At 41.7% G+C, this 15,579-nt stretch overlaps 1 protein-coding gene across 8 annotated transcripts in view; it reads left to right on the top strand.

Moving 5' to 3' along the window:
• The window catches only part of LRP1B (LDL receptor related protein 1B), a 1,329,376-nt gene that overhangs the window by 1,058,190 nt on the left and 255,607 nt on the right, over positions 1 to 15,579 (top strand). For all 8 annotated transcript variants that reach the window (XM_078847919.1, XM_078847920.1, XM_078847917.1 and 5 more), the window contains one exon: positions 1,349 to 1,434. In XM_078847919.1, the coding sequence (XP_078704045.1) occupies positions 1,349 to 1,434 (86 nt within the window). The remainder of the gene's footprint in view (positions 1 to 1,348; positions 1,435 to 15,579) is intronic.

The following is a 15,579-nucleotide window of genomic DNA, read 5'->3' as shown; positions in this document are numbered from 1 at the left end:
TTACTTACACGAGGAGTGTTTCAGAACTTCAGGCTCTCATGGCTGACCTTCCTTTTACAGTCTCTCTTGAGGACAAGGTATCCCTTAGGCCACATCCTAAATTTGTTCCTAAGGTAGTATCAACCTTCTATGTAAACGAATCGTAACCTTCCGGTGTTTTTGCTGAAATTCCATTCGCATAAGGAGGAGCAAGCATTCCATATGTTGGATGTTAATAGAGTACTGATGGGTTTTTTGGACCTCATTAGACCTTTCAGATCTTCCTCCCCAGAGTCTTTGTAGCCTAGCTGAAAGAACTAAGGGTCAACCAGAGTCATCTCAGCAAATATCACACTAGATTTCTGAATCTGTCAAACTCTGCTACCAGCTCACTGAAGTCTCTCCTTGGTCAAGAATAGTGGTTTGCTACACCAGAGCTCAGTCCACTACTTCAGCTTTCTTGGGCAATGTTCCAATAGCTGATACATGCCCTGTGGGAAATGGTCTTCTGGGCATACTTTTTCTAATCATTCTGCCATCACTCAAGCCTCTCATGATAATGCCAACTTTGGCATGTGGGTACTATAGTTTTGGTAAAGATTATCCAAAATTCCTCCACCCATAAAGGAACTGCTGCTGAGTCACCTATGGTAGAATGTAAATGTGCGCAATCACTCAAAGGAGAAAAAACAGTTACTTACCTTACAGTAACTCTTCTTCTTCAAGATGTGTTGTTTACATGTACATTCCATGACTCTTGCACCTTCTCTGCTACTTTGGATTGACTTATAGTGGTGCAAAGGAATGGAGAGGGAAAGGGAAACATGCCCCTTTTATTGCCCTCACCTGAGAGCACAAGGAGAACAGGGGTACATGCGCCTCCTAGTAGTATTGCTGGTAAGTCTCCAACTTGAATGCACTGAATGCACACATACCTACAATGGAATGCATATATGCACAATACATCTCGAAGAACAGTTACTGTAAGGTAAGTAACCTTTTTTCTCTTTCCACCTTGCATTGTTGTTTATTACTTGATTGATTTAAAACTCAGGATAAGTAACATAAAATATCATTTATATTCAGTTTGGACTTCAAATTACCGTGAGTTTTAATATGGTTCCTGTATTACAAAAGAAATTTTAAATTACATTAAAATATATTAATTGAATACTTTGTTCATTTCTATGTTGCATCATTGATCTTACTTGAAACAATTGAAGGTTTTAACTATTTCTTTCATCCATAACATTGTAGCATTGTAACGTTTTATTTTTCAAACCACCTATATTTCAGCATTATATTCCTGAATATCCATAACATAAATTAAAAAACCCTAATGTAATATATTCTTTCTTCTGTGGTTTAGATGAGGAGCCTTTCTTAATTCTGGCTGACCATCATGAAATAAGAAAAATTAGCACTGATGGATCCAACTACACTTCATTGAAACAGGTATAATCACAGTAACATTCTCTACGTTTCATTTTAATACTCTTATTACTATTTAAAGTATGTAGTTGAGAGAAAGATAATCCGAGAACTGTTATAGTATGTGTTGCAGAATAATGCAGTGACCTCATGTATATAGTGATGTTTACAGTTTCTTAAAATGACTGTTCTGATTGAGTTTTTGATTTGTATTAATATCCAGGCAATTGTCTGACTCACTCTGAAATCCAAAAATGTGTGTTCTTTCAGCTTTCCAAAGAGATGTCTACTTTTTCAAGTGTTTGCATATGTTGGTTATACTGCAAGTGAATGTGTAAATTTCATGCACTGGTGCTGGAGAGTTTTCCATAGCAATACCCATAGAGGCAGTCACGCTTGCACCTTGGCTTCCCTCGATCTCCAAGCCAAGGGTATACAGGGTGAAACCACAGCCCCGCCCCATCCTTCATTGCCTTCTTATTGTTGATGATTGAAGTGTGCTTTTCATTGTTGGTTTATCTGTGAACTATATTTGTATGTAGTTAGCTAGTTCTTAGTTAGTGGTACTTGTTTGGGTACTTTGTATCCTTATTTATTGATTTTTTTTTTAAAAGTTATTATTGTTGAATAAGCGGCTGTCTTCAGGCTTCACCAAGTATCAGGGTAAGCATCTGCCAGGGTCCCCTGGCTTTAAGCCCTGTTCTGGGTGTCATACAGTGTTGCCTGTTACTGGTCCTCACTCTCTCTGTTTAAAGTGCATGAGTGGTGTCTGAGTTGCCATGGCTTCGAAACTGAAATGAAAAAGAAGAGAGAAAATACATCCTCATGGAAACTGCTCTTTTCGCTGAGCACGCTCGGCCTTCAGAACCAAAAAAAAAAAGGATGTCTTTGACTTCTTTAAAATCCTCTACCACAGAGATAAGCCACCCAATACCAAAGATAGACCATACCCAATGGATCCCCACTCCCTGGTAATGACTCACAGAGGGTCTCAGACATTGACTCTGGTACAGATTCCAGGACCGTCGAGATCACATACTTCGTTGGTGGCAACAGTGGATCCATCACCTCTGCTTATTGCAGGACAGAGGGATCTGCTGCTATGGACAACAGTAGAGACCTACACAACTATGAATGGCCTGTTAGTACTTTTGCCATTCATTCAGAGAGAGGGCTGTCTACTGGTGCTGTCACACATGGTGCAAGCTTCAGCATCGACACTGGTGTCTTCCATGGTGCCCATGAGCTCAGGTCTGGTATCATTTTCCTCAGGTTCTTCATAAACAGCACCTAGACCACTGGTACCCACTCCACCTCCGCACATGGTACTGGTATCTAGGAAGCCTCCCATGCTGCTCTGTTACTAGTCTTGATGCAAGTCCCAGTCCCAATCTATGCTGACGCCTCCCAGGATTACACCACCACTCTTACTCCTCGTCAAATGCCGAAGTGGTTCCTGTGGTTCCCATTTCAGGGAATCCAGGGCATCCTCTGGAACTCATTCTCACTGAAAGTGAGCAGGAAGTTGAGAGATTGGGGTACCTGGTCCAGACATAGCTGGCCTCCGGTACTGTATCAGCCTCCCCTTTGTCTGTGCTGGCCTTCGGGGTGCCTCCAGCATCAAGATCCCCGCTTCTACATAGAAATACATCACTAAGAAGGGAGGTTTTCCAGTCTAGTAGAGAGAGACCACTTGTTGTCAGTACCAAACAGCTACTGGACACTGAATTAAGAGTCCTTTCTCAATGTGCCTTAGACCAACTCTCTACCTCAGTGGTGCAATACCAGCCTCAAGAGAGTCCTGCCTTTTCTCCCTTAAATACCTCATCACCAGATAAGGCTCTGCTCCCAAAAGCTTCTTCCCCAGTAGCAGATGATTAAGGTTTACCAGGAGCTCCTGAAAAGGTGGCTATATCTCTAGATATGCAGATGGAGCTGGTGAAGGAGAATCCTTACAATCTCAGACATTTTCACCTGGTTATATCCGGAAAGGTAGCCCTTTGTATAAATGCAGTGATAATGCAATTAACTTTGGCAAACCCCTTTATTCATTATGCCTGTGGGAAACCACACAGAGTGTAACTATCCAGAGGTTCCAGCTGTTCTATCAATACCCCACATTGAGCTCTTGGTTTTGCCAGTGGTGAATGAAAACACAGCATACACATCAGCTTGTATCTTGCTGGCCCTTTCCTTCCCTTGTGGAGCAAGCATCCCATTTCCTAAGTGCTTGGCAGACTATCACCTCAAATGGTGTGCTAAGCAGAGTGGAATTGGGATATATTCTGAAAGGTCTATCTGTCCCTTTTTGTCCTCACCCACCCCTCCCTTCCCAGTCCCTTTTCAGAGACTGATCTCACAAGTCTGTATTAAAGCAAGAAGAACAGACTCTACATTATTTGGGAACTGTACAAGAATTGTATCCTCAACACTGGGACAGGGGGGTTTACTCTTGGTATTTCCAGATACCAAAAGCCACAGGGGGCTCAGGGCCATTCTAAACCTTTGGAACTTTAAAGAAATACATCAAAAGGTTATAGTTCTGTATGGTGTCCCTTGCTGTAACTATAACATCTTGGGATCTGGGCAGTTTGTGTGCCTCAACCTACAAGTGCCTACTTTCATGTTGCAATCTGCCTTGGTGACAGAAGGTTCCTAAGGCTCATGGTAGGAGGAGATCACTTCCAGTTCACCATACTACCCTTCGATGTTTTATCCTTGCCAAGATTATTCACCAAGTGCATGATGGTGGTATCAGCCTATTTCTGCCATTGGGACAAGCATGTGTATCTGAATGAATAGTTGGAATGAGACAACTCCCATCAGCAGGTGGAGAGCAGTTTCCATTGGATTCTCTATCTGTTCATCCACTTAGGCCTGAAAATATATAAACAGAGAAAAAAAATCAATCATGTCATCAATACAAAGATTAGAGTTCATTGGCGTGGTCTTGGACTTGACATCAGCCAGGGCTTATCTGCCACAGCCAGGTTTCCAGTTGTAATAGGACCCTTATTTGTTGTTCAAAGATCAGAACTGCCTTAGGCTCCTGGGAAACATAACTCCTTATACATATATGTTCCCTTATGCCAGACTGCATCTCGACAGTATGCAAGAATGGCTCAAGTCAGTCTACCATCTTCAGCTACACCACTTAGACAAGATAGTATGGATACCAGCCAGGATATAATCATCTCTAAATTGGTGGATGAGCCAAGACAACATGGAAGTGCGAAAAGGAACAAATTAGGTTTTCCAATTGGATAAGTGTTAATAGAATAATCCCTTTTTCTTGCGTCCAGGGAGTGTTAGCTTACTATTTTTAATGCAAGCTTCTTTTCAGGTCAACTTTTAACTTGAACAGTATTTTTCAGATAAGGACATTTGCTTATTCTTAGCCAACCAACAATTTATTAATCCACCCAGAACAATGAACAGATCATCACTTACATGCAAACACAACCAATGTCCGTGGTATGTACTACATACACATTACAGTCTTGCATTCTATAATCACAGGGTACAGTTGAGGCTCAGCAGTTATATCAAAGAAAAATGCATATTACCAAGATTTCTTATTTCATTTACTTATGATAATAAATTCTCAATTCCTAACACATTTATCACACTTCCAAGGATGTGCTGGTCTTTAAGGCCCCTTTAAATGTGTGTTTACTCCTCTTTGACTGAACTAGTCCAAAAGACGCAAGTTTAGAATATTAAAAACAATTGTGCAAAGTTATCATTTTCAGTCTCTCCTAGGTCAGTTTGCTTGGCCTTATAAAGGAGTTAAAATCTAAAATATGGTTATTTTGAGGTCTCACTAGAGAGTGTAGACTCAGAAAGATAACCTTCAGTTATTTATGATAAAGAATAAAAGGGGAAAAAAATCAAAATGAAATCTCAACACTTCTTATCCTGTTAACTCTGGGATGGGAGAATGTCCTTTCCACAAAGCTGGTCCAGGAATTAGTTGCACTTAGGATGCTGCAGCTTCTTTTGGGGCCAGTCAACTCTCTTGAGCACATGGTGACCTCAGTTTTATGTAACCTAGTTTCAGGCTCATTAGAGGGATCCATTGTCTGCTTCCTATTGGACACTTGTCAGGTGGGTCATTAGATTTCATTTCTCTTATTTTCACTGTTGCTTCCATTGGTATCCAATGGATGCCTTTTTGGTGTATAACAAATTTAATTTTTATTGGAGACTTTTAAAATTTGATTAATTTCAATGAGTTTATTTAATTATTAACTCCCATTATTAATTGGGATTCCCCTCTTTTAACCAATTTCTTTTAATATTTCAAAGTTATACCTTAGTTTATATCTTTTAATTTACCTTCCCTTCCTTCTGCCTGAAAATTCCTATTATTTCTAAGATGCAAAAATAATTACAATCCAAACCAACAAAATCCTTATAATCTTCTAAAATGGGAGGACATACTCACAAGGCAAGCAAATGTGCAGCTTCTAATTTGGGATGTGTCAAGGTTCCTCCCCCACTCTGAACTCTAGGGTACAGATGTGGGGACCTGCATGAAAAACCTCCTAAGCTTATCTTTACCAGCTTAGGTCAAAACTTCCCCAAGGTACAAAATATTACACCCGTTATCCTTGGACTGGCCGCTACCACCACCAAACTAATACTGGTTACTGGGGAAGAGCTGTTTGGACGTGTCCTTCCCCCCAAAATACTTCCCAAAACCTTGCACCCCACTCCCTGGACAAGGTTTGGTAAAAAGCCTCACCAATTTGCCTAGGTGACTACAGACCCAGACCCTTGGATCTTAAGAACAATGAACAATCCTCCCAACACTTGCACCCCCCCTTTCCTGGGAAATGTTGGATAAAAAGCCTCACCAATTTGCATAGGTGACCACAGACCCCAACCCTTGGATCTGAGAACAATGAAAAAGCATTCAGTGTTTTACAAGAAGACTTTTAATAAAAAATAGAAGTAAATAGAAATAAAGAAATCCCCCCTGTAAAATCAGGATGGTAGATATCTTACAGGGTAATTAGATTCAAAAACATAGAGAACCCCTCTAGGCAAAACCTTAAGTTACAAAAAAGATACACAGACAGAAATAGTTATTCTATTCAGCACAATTCTTTTCTCAGCCATTTAAAGAAATCATAATCTAACACATACCTAGCTAGATTACTTACTAAAAGTTCTAAGGCTCCATTCCTGGTCTATCCCTGGCAGAAACCAGCATACAGACAGACACAGACCCTTTGTTTCTCTCCCTCCTCCCAGCTTTTGAAAATATCTTGTTTCCTCATTGGTCATTTTGGTCAGGTGCCAGCGAGGTTACCTTTAGCTTCTTAACCCTTTACAGGTGAGAGGAGCTTTCCCCTGGCCAGGAGGGATTTCAAAGGGGTTTACCCTTCCCTTTATATTTATGACAGGATGAGAGACAGATTATCCATGGTTTTATTTGCTATGCAAGGAAAGCAATGTGCAGTTTATGCATTGGGGAAACATGTGGCCTGGATTTCTTGGGGTAACAGGTAGTTTGCCCAATTTTATGTTCAATCCTGCAACCACATTTCTAGTTTACATAACATAAGAACATAAGAATGGCCATATTGGGTCAGACCAAAGGTCCATCCAGCCCAGTATCCTGTCTACTGATAGTGGCCAATGCAAAGTGCCCCAGAGGGAGTGAACTTAACAGGTAAAGATCAAGTGACCTCTCCTGCCATCCATCTCCACCCTCTGACAAACAGAGGCTAGGGACATTCCTTACCCATCCTGGCTAATAGCCATTAGTGGACTTAACCTCCATGAATTTATTGAGTTCTCTTTTAAACCCTGTTATAGTCCTAGCCTTCACAACCTCCTCAGGCAAGGAATTCCACAGGTTGACTCTGCTGAGTGAAGAAGAACTTCCTTTTATTTGTTTTAAACCTGCTACCCTTAGTTTGCTTAACTCACTAGAACTGGAAATGTCCCCAAGCATCTATTTATTCACTCACAATGTGCAATGCACCAGTTTGCTCAGGAAAGCAGGGTGTCACCCTTCTTGGTAACTAAGTTCTTTTTAGCTAGATTGAGAGGGAGAAAAAGGTTGCAAATTATGAGAGAGATTGATGCCTACATATTTAACAATAATCTGATTTAGCCATGTTAGTTTCTCTTCTTAGGGAGAGGAATTCCTGACCTAGGCTGATATGTGGGTCTTTAGACAAAGTTTCTTGAATGATATGAATCATGTGCTTCATTATCTTTACTTTCTAGGCAGATCCTATTCTGGGATAAACAGAGATGGATAGCTTTATTGATGTTGATTAGGGCCAGAAGGAATCTGTAGTTAAACATTTAAGACATATCTGTTCTATATATCCCTTGCACACATATGCAGAGGAGTCTCGTTCTCACTGGTTCTCCCCTGTATTACCTTGGGAATGGACACTTCCACCATGGGGTGGAGAGGGCATTTGGACAACCTGCAGGCTCATGGCTTGAGGTCCACTCAAAAGGCTAAATTAAACCTAAATCTCCTTGAGTTTGCTTACAATATCCAGAGTGTGTCAACAGTTCCTGCCATACATTCAGAGGACTATCCAGGTGCTCACTGACAACAGCACAGCAGTGTTTTATGTGAACAAGCAGAGGGATGCCAGGTCAGACAGCCTGTGTCAGGAGAAATGAGGTTGTCAAATTTCTGCATATAGAACTTGTTAACTCTCATGGTTTTGCGCCCTCCAGGAGTTCAGAATGTCCTAGCAGACTGCCTGAGCAGGTTTTTGAACCTGGATCACAAATGGTCTCTCAACACAACCATTTGAAGATCACTGTTTTAAGTAGGGAGAGTTCCTACAGTGGATTTGTTCGCAATTCACTAGAACTGGAAGTGTCCTTAATTCTGTTCAAGAAGGGGTAACAGTCTCAAGTACATCTCCGACAGTTTCCTGTTACGTTGGGACAAGGGCTTGCTGTATACATATCTACTGCTTCTTAGAAAGAAGGAGGCACACATGGGACATGAATCTCTGAAGTGGGGGGCACAGCAAAAAAAAAAATTGTAAACCTGTGCCTTAGTAAATGGAAATATTTCTCCATCTTGGATGTTAGCCAGAGTACGTCTCCTATGCCATCTACAATTCAAAAGGTTTTGAACTCTTTTACATCTTAAAGAGTCAGGTCTGGCAGTCAGCTCCATTAAGGTACATCTGGCTGCAATTTCAGAATTTCACCCTCATATTACTGGAAGGACTGTTGTTGTTTTTCTTCTAATACTGTGACAACCAATTTCCTAGAAGGTCTAGCCAGGCTGTTCTTCACCTATCAGGAATCCAACTCCACCTTGGGACTTGAATTTAGTACTGTCAGCTCTTATTTGACCTCCATTTGAGCTCTTAGCATCCTGCTTATTGGTACACTTCTCAGTGAAGGTAGCCTTCTTAATAGCCATCACCTCTGCGAGGAGAATGGTAGAGTTACATGCCCTGGTGAGAGATCCTCCATAAACCATATTCTACAAGGACAAGGCACAGGTTGGGCCACACCCTAAATTTCTTTCCAAAGTAGTGCCTCAGATTTTCACCTCAGTCAGTCAATATACTTACCAGTCCTTCCCCGCCCCCAAACCACATGTTCACAAAGATGAACAAGAACTCCATACTTCAAATGTACTTTCAACGTCCATACTTTCAGGCTTCTTCCCAGCTTTTTGTATCCTATGCAGAATGAATGAGAAGTCATCCTGTCACAACACAACAACTCTCCAAATGGACTACCAGCTGCATTGTTCTATTATGCTCCCTGAGAAGCTTTCAACATATTCAATTAGGGCACACTCGACCTCCATCCAGGAAACACTCCCATTGTGAACATCTGCAGAGCAGTGACATGGTCCTTTGTTCACACATTGCTAGACACTGTGCAATTACTTCTGCATCAGGGGAAGATGTGATTGATGGGGAAAGTAGTCCTACAGTCCTAGCTCCACTTCCATCAAAAAACATTTGGGAGTCACCTTCAATTAAATGGATATATGCAATCACTAGAAGAAGAAAACAGTTACTTTTCTTTTGTAACTGTTGTTCTTCAAGATGCGTAGCATATGTTAATTATATGGCCAAACCTCTTTCCCCAAAGTATCAGAATCAGTGATCTAGAGTCTAGTTCAAAGGAACTGAAGGATGTTACAGGGCAGCTCCACCCATTATATCCTCAGCTTGGACCATGCAAAAAGCCAGAGTGCATGTCTGTCTGCCCCCGTGAGTACTGCTAGGGAAATCTCTCCAGCCCCAGTACATCAGATGGGTACCCACACCATTACACTGACCAACTGTTGTTGTTCAAGAAGGTGACTAACCATTCCCTCTCTCTTTGTATATTATTTGGGCTAATTACTATCCATTTTATCGATTCACACAATTCATGAAAACATCCCAAATATACTGTACTATAAATGATGCAAACATAAATGTATCCATAATTAGTCTAAATTATTGTAAATATACTAGAAGTCGGAAATATTTTATTCTTAGTCTTTCTTTGAGAAAATACTTCCTAAATAGAAACACAGACACCTGCTAAGGACAGAGGTATTTTTTCAGCACTTTTGTATCTTTGCAGCTATTCGTCACCTATCTGTGGTTAATTACCATATGTTTTATTCCGAAAATCATTTTTAATAAATGATTTGTTTCAGAACTAATCAGATAATTAAAAAATACTACAAAACCTGTCTCAATAGAAATTAACAGTAGCAGTAAGCAGAGCCATGCTTTTTCCTGACTTCTTGTATATCTTAATGTCACAGGGGAGGTGTTCAATTTCACACAGGAGTATGTACCAAATTAGTCATCTTGCATTAAATATTTGACTGTACATGAGTTCTATTAGAGAGCATAGCAAACAACATGATGCTAGTGTGTCTCGTCTTCTGAAAAAAACTTCAAATTACTTTTGAGTAAGGTGTCACTGTTTCTCTTTCCTTCCTACAACAATATTACAGTCAGGAGAAAAAATATAAGTTTTCTGTGTGAGTGGTGTTGGCAGTTTTCCTCAGGGCTCCACCAACCTTGAGTTAACAGTCCCCTTACTATTACACTAGAGCCCAGATAGCTCCAACCAAAGAGGACATCTGAATTTTGGCTCCTACATCTTCACATCAGTCTCCACCCTACACTAGTATGAGTTCTACTGCTGCTGTTCTGAGAAGTTACTGGCCTTTGTCCTCAGGATGATGGTGCCTTTAAAGTCATCTGGATTTGAAAAAGAGGAAAGAGGCCTGAACCAGCAGAACAAAGTGAGATATCTTCCTCCTCAGACTACTTTTTTGTCCCTCCTGCCTAGATAGCTCTTTCTCTCTGTGTCTCTTGTGAGATCAGAGATCTCTCAGGTCTACCTCCTTCATTTAGACATTGAAGGGGACAGTGAGGTTACAGCTCTCACTAAAGGGATGTGCAAGGCTCTGACAGAGATGGGCAACTACTCTCCTCTACCTGTAAAATCTGTGCTTCCCTAGCCTAATAGCTGTTCAATAAATGCTCACAAGGAGAGGAACTAGGAGCTGGGATTTCATTCAATGCCCACTAAATTGCTATGGAACTCTTTCCATTACAGCATCAGCTCCTCTTCCTCTGTCTCCTTCCTCACACACAACCAGTGCATTTTTGTCCTCCCTTCCTATGTTCCTTTACTCTCCTATTCCTGCTCCCTCCATCATCAAACCTCCATGATTTCCCTAGACTGAGGGAAGGTCAACGGGCAGGGAGGATCATGGCCACCATCACAGAGCTAATACCACTTTAAAATCTCTCCCTACCCTTTACTAGAAGCATTGGGGACAACTAAGTAGTCCAAGAGGAAATAAGGATCCTGAACCATGCTTCAGAGCAGGAAGGAGAGATGTTTTATGGTCAAAGTACACTTCCTGTCTCCCCACTCCAAATGAAACTGGGCCACTTTTTCTTGAAGATGCTGAAGCTCTGGTATTCCTGGTATCCTTTTCCATGTTACCTGAACCAAAGAAAAAATAAACAGAGACAAGCAGGCCGTTTCCTATCAGTCTGGATATTGAGGAAATTTTACGGGAACTTGGAACATCCAGATGCAGAGCCTATTTTTCACAAATTCTTGGATCGACTTGACCCATTACCAAAATGTGAGGGTTTTAGCCTTGTATTCATACAGCCTCAGTCACCTTTCTTAAGAAGCTGTCTTTATCTGCAGACTGTTCTACGTCCCATAAGGATGCCTATAGCAGAAATCTGGAGACAAACTTTAAAAAAAATTGGTAACTGAGGGTGTTGTATCTTTCACCGCAGTAATCTATTGTGCCAAAGCTCTGGTTGTATCACTGTGGGTTTGGGTGTGGAGGGTGGGCAGCTAATTCTATACAGTCCAACAGCTCTTTATTCTTTTAATGTTGTGCTCTTTGATTTAGTCACATTTTCTCCCTACATCTTGACTGACAGTCACATAGGTTGGACTCTGGAATAATGCATTGCCGTAAAACTTGCAGATCAAGCAACCACTCACTACCACTTCATTTAAAGACTATATTTTTCCTGACTCCATGGATCCACCTTAATAATCAAAATAATTCCTTTACGTTGTATGGAAGCCTTATATATCCTGTTCTCTCTTACTAGAAGAGAACCTTTTTCTGACCAAAGATCCAAATGACACACAGCTCCAAATAATCCAAGTTTAGGTTGAAGCTGGCTGATGACACTAAGATGGCAATGGAAAGTCTGTGATCGCAGAGGTGTATTCTCCACCCCATTCCCCATCCATTATTAGTGAAGCAATATTACCAATGAACATCAGTTGATCTCATTTTCTTCAGGGTCTTGTGTTCAGCTCTTTCACAGAAATATCTTGGTTCATTCACTTTCCCATCGCTTCCCATGTTAAGTGGAAGAGACCTTCTTATTCAGCATTTCAGAGAAAATTTCAGAGCAGCTTGCACTTTCTCAAACCCATTCATTTGGATGTTTAGTTTAAGATTGCTGAGGTTTTATTCAATCATACAGTGGTCACCATTAAAAGACAACTTTTACCCATGGTTAGAGCAGGTAATCAGTTGTGTGTAAAATGACCATTAAAAATATCTGTGATTTATTCATGGTTAGGAGCATTTCCAATGTGCCACTTTATACTTCAGTCTCATTTCAGATCCTATCTGTGGTAGTTGCATCTGTTCATACTCAGATTTCTGGTCTGCCATACGTGGATGATTGACTAGTCCTTGCATGATCTCCACAAGAAGCAATAGTTATACTTTGAGACTTGGTTTAGCTGGTAGCCCATCAGAATTTCTGGTGAACTTTGAGAAAAATGAATTGGTGCTTTCTCAGCTGTTAGACCATCTCAAAAGTGATCACAATACCGGCAGCGGTATTCCCTCTGAAGAAATGAATCTCACCAACAAAGAGAGAAGCAAGCCTTTCAGATGTTGAAGTCATGATATATTTCACAGTCTCTGCACAGGCTGCTGTTGCTGATACCCCTTTTCCAGTCCCCTGAGAGCACCCCTTTCAAGTGGCAGGATCATGCTTCCACTTCTCCTTGGGATGCGGCACCACACACCAACCACTCCCTGACAGTTTTCTCTAGATTGCACCCCACCGTGATACCTACCAGCCCTAATTGAGTTAGCATCTGCAAGTTTTCTTTAAGGAGCCCGTGAACAGTGATATTATACAGTAACACAGAGGCATGTTCTCTGAAACAAAATGTGTATTTAAAATAACATAGTTCCATATGCATATTGTCTTACCCAGGACTGGCATTCCCCGCAGATCTGTAGGTGGACTTGCCTTAGCCTGAGGTTCCCTCATTGTCCTGTTGTAACCTGCTTGATGCAGACCCTGACTCTTAATCAGTCTCTCTCTGGGTCACCCTGAAGCATGCTCTGTTTCTCCCTGTGATATCTACCAGTTCATAGAATCAAAGAATATTAGGGTTGGAAGAGACCTCAGCAGGTCATCTAGTCCAATCCCCTGATCAAAGCAGGACCAACACCAACTAAATCATCCCAGCCAGGCCTTTGTCAAGCTGGGCCTTAAAAACCTTGAAGGATGGAGATTCTACCACCTCCCTAGGTAACCCATTACAGTGCTTCACCACCCTACCTAGTGAAATAGTGTTTCCTAAGAGCCAACCAAGACTTCCCCCACTGCAGCTTGAGACCATTGCTTCTTGTTCTGCCATCTGCCATCACTGAGAACAGCCTAGCTCCATCCTCTTTGGAACCCCCTTTCAGGTAGTTGAAGGCTGCTATCAAATCCCCCCTCACTCTTCTCTTCTGCAGACTAAATAACCCCATTTCTCTCAGCCTTTCCTCATAAGTCATGTACACCAGCCCCATAATCATTTTTGTTGCCCTCCACTGGACTCTCTCCAATTTGTCCACATCCCTTCTGTATTGGGGGGACCTAAACTGACCACAATACTCCAGGTGTGGCCTCACCTATGCCAAATAGAGGGGAATAATCACTTCCCTCCATCTGCTGGCAACGCTCCTACTAATACAGCCCAATATGCCATTGGCCTTCCTGGCAACAAGGGCACACTGCTGACTCGTATCCAGCTTCTTGACCACTGTAATCCTCAGGTCCTTTTCTGCAGAACTGCTGCTTAGCCAGTCAGTCCCCAGCCTGTAGTGGTGCATGGGATTCTTCCTTCCTAAGTGCAGGATTCTGCACTTGTCCTTGTTGAACCTCAGATTTCTTTTGGCCCAATCCTCCAATTTGTCTAGGTCACCCTGGATCCTATCCCTACCCTCCAGCATATCTACGTCTCCCCCCAGCTTAGTGTCATCTGAGAACTTGCTGAGGGTGCAATTCATCCCATCATCCAAATCATTAATACAGATATTGAACAAAACCAGCCCCAGGACTGATCCCTGGGGCACTCCGCTTGATACTGGCTGCCAACTAGACATCAAGCTGTTGATCACTATCCATTGAGCCCGACAATCTAGCCAGCTTTCTATCCACCTTGTAGTTCATTCATGCAATCCATACATCTTTAACTTGCTGGCAAGAATACTGTGGGAGACTGTATCAAAAGCTTTGCTAAAGTCAATATATCATATCCATTGCTTTCCCCATATCCACAGAGCCAGTTATCTCATCATAGAAGGTAATCAGGTTGGCCAGGCATGCTTGCCCTTGGTGAATCCATGTTGACTGTTCCTGATCACCTTCATCTCCTCCAAGTGCTTCAAAATTGATTCCTTGAGGACCTACTCCATGATTTTGCTGGGGACTGAAGTGAGCTGAGCAGTCTGTAGTTCCCTGGGTTCTCTTTCTTCCCTTTTTTAAATGTGAGCACTATATTTGCCTTTTTCCTATTGTCCAGGACCTCCTCCGATCGCCATGACTTTTCAAAGGTAATGGTAATGGCCAGTTGAGCTGACCACTTCTCCCCTACCTTTCTGCCAGGGGCACCTTTTAACAGACCAGTAGATTTTGATCTCTCTCTTCGCCCAACAGCGCTTCCTCATGGTGTGACTGAGGAGTCCCTCTTCCCAGCTATTAATCTGGTTATTGTTTGAGAGAATGTTCCTTATTTAGGCCATTGTTTCAGCTGTCCCAAGTGGTTTCTTTAATAACAAACCCTTTTTTTGATCTAACTGTGCACTCAGGCATGGTACTTGTAAAAACTGTGCACAGCAACACATGATACTTGTAAAAATACAAATATTTCCCAATTCTCACAATACAGATGCTCAAACAGGCACAGTGACTATGTTTCAGGATTCCAATCCGCATCTACACTCCCTCCATCACCAGTGGAATTCCAAGGTGGAGGGAGGACCTTGGACACTTTGTCAGATGCTGGGAGGAATTGCCCACAAAAAAAAAAAAAAAAAACTTTAAAGGAAATGACTTTGTAGGATCCTCACAAGAGGATAGGCATATTGGACAACAACCATTAAAGCTATGGGTGTAACTTTTTTTCATCGAGTGATTGCTCAGTGTTTATGGTTCAGACAATAGGCAGCTTTTTGCAATGGTTACCTCTCTTCCACTCCTGAACTTCTTCAGTTCATGCCTAGTGGACTGTTAAGTGCCCAACACTACAGATGGTTTCTTTGAGAAAAGTTAATTCATTTTTCCCACCACCCTTCACTGCAGTTGTGCTCTGCCTTCCTGTGACCCAACACAATATGGATTCATCCTTCTAAAATCTGAAGAT

The sequence above is a fragment of the Lepidochelys kempii genome, chromosome 11, assembly GCF_965140285.1.
Source record: "Lepidochelys kempii isolate rLepKem1 chromosome 11, rLepKem1.hap1, whole genome shotgun sequence".
NCBI lineage: Eukaryota > Metazoa > Chordata > Testudines > Cheloniidae > Lepidochelys > Lepidochelys kempii.
Note: the sequence above shows the minus strand (reverse complement) of the source record. Positions and strands in the feature narration are given on the sequence as shown.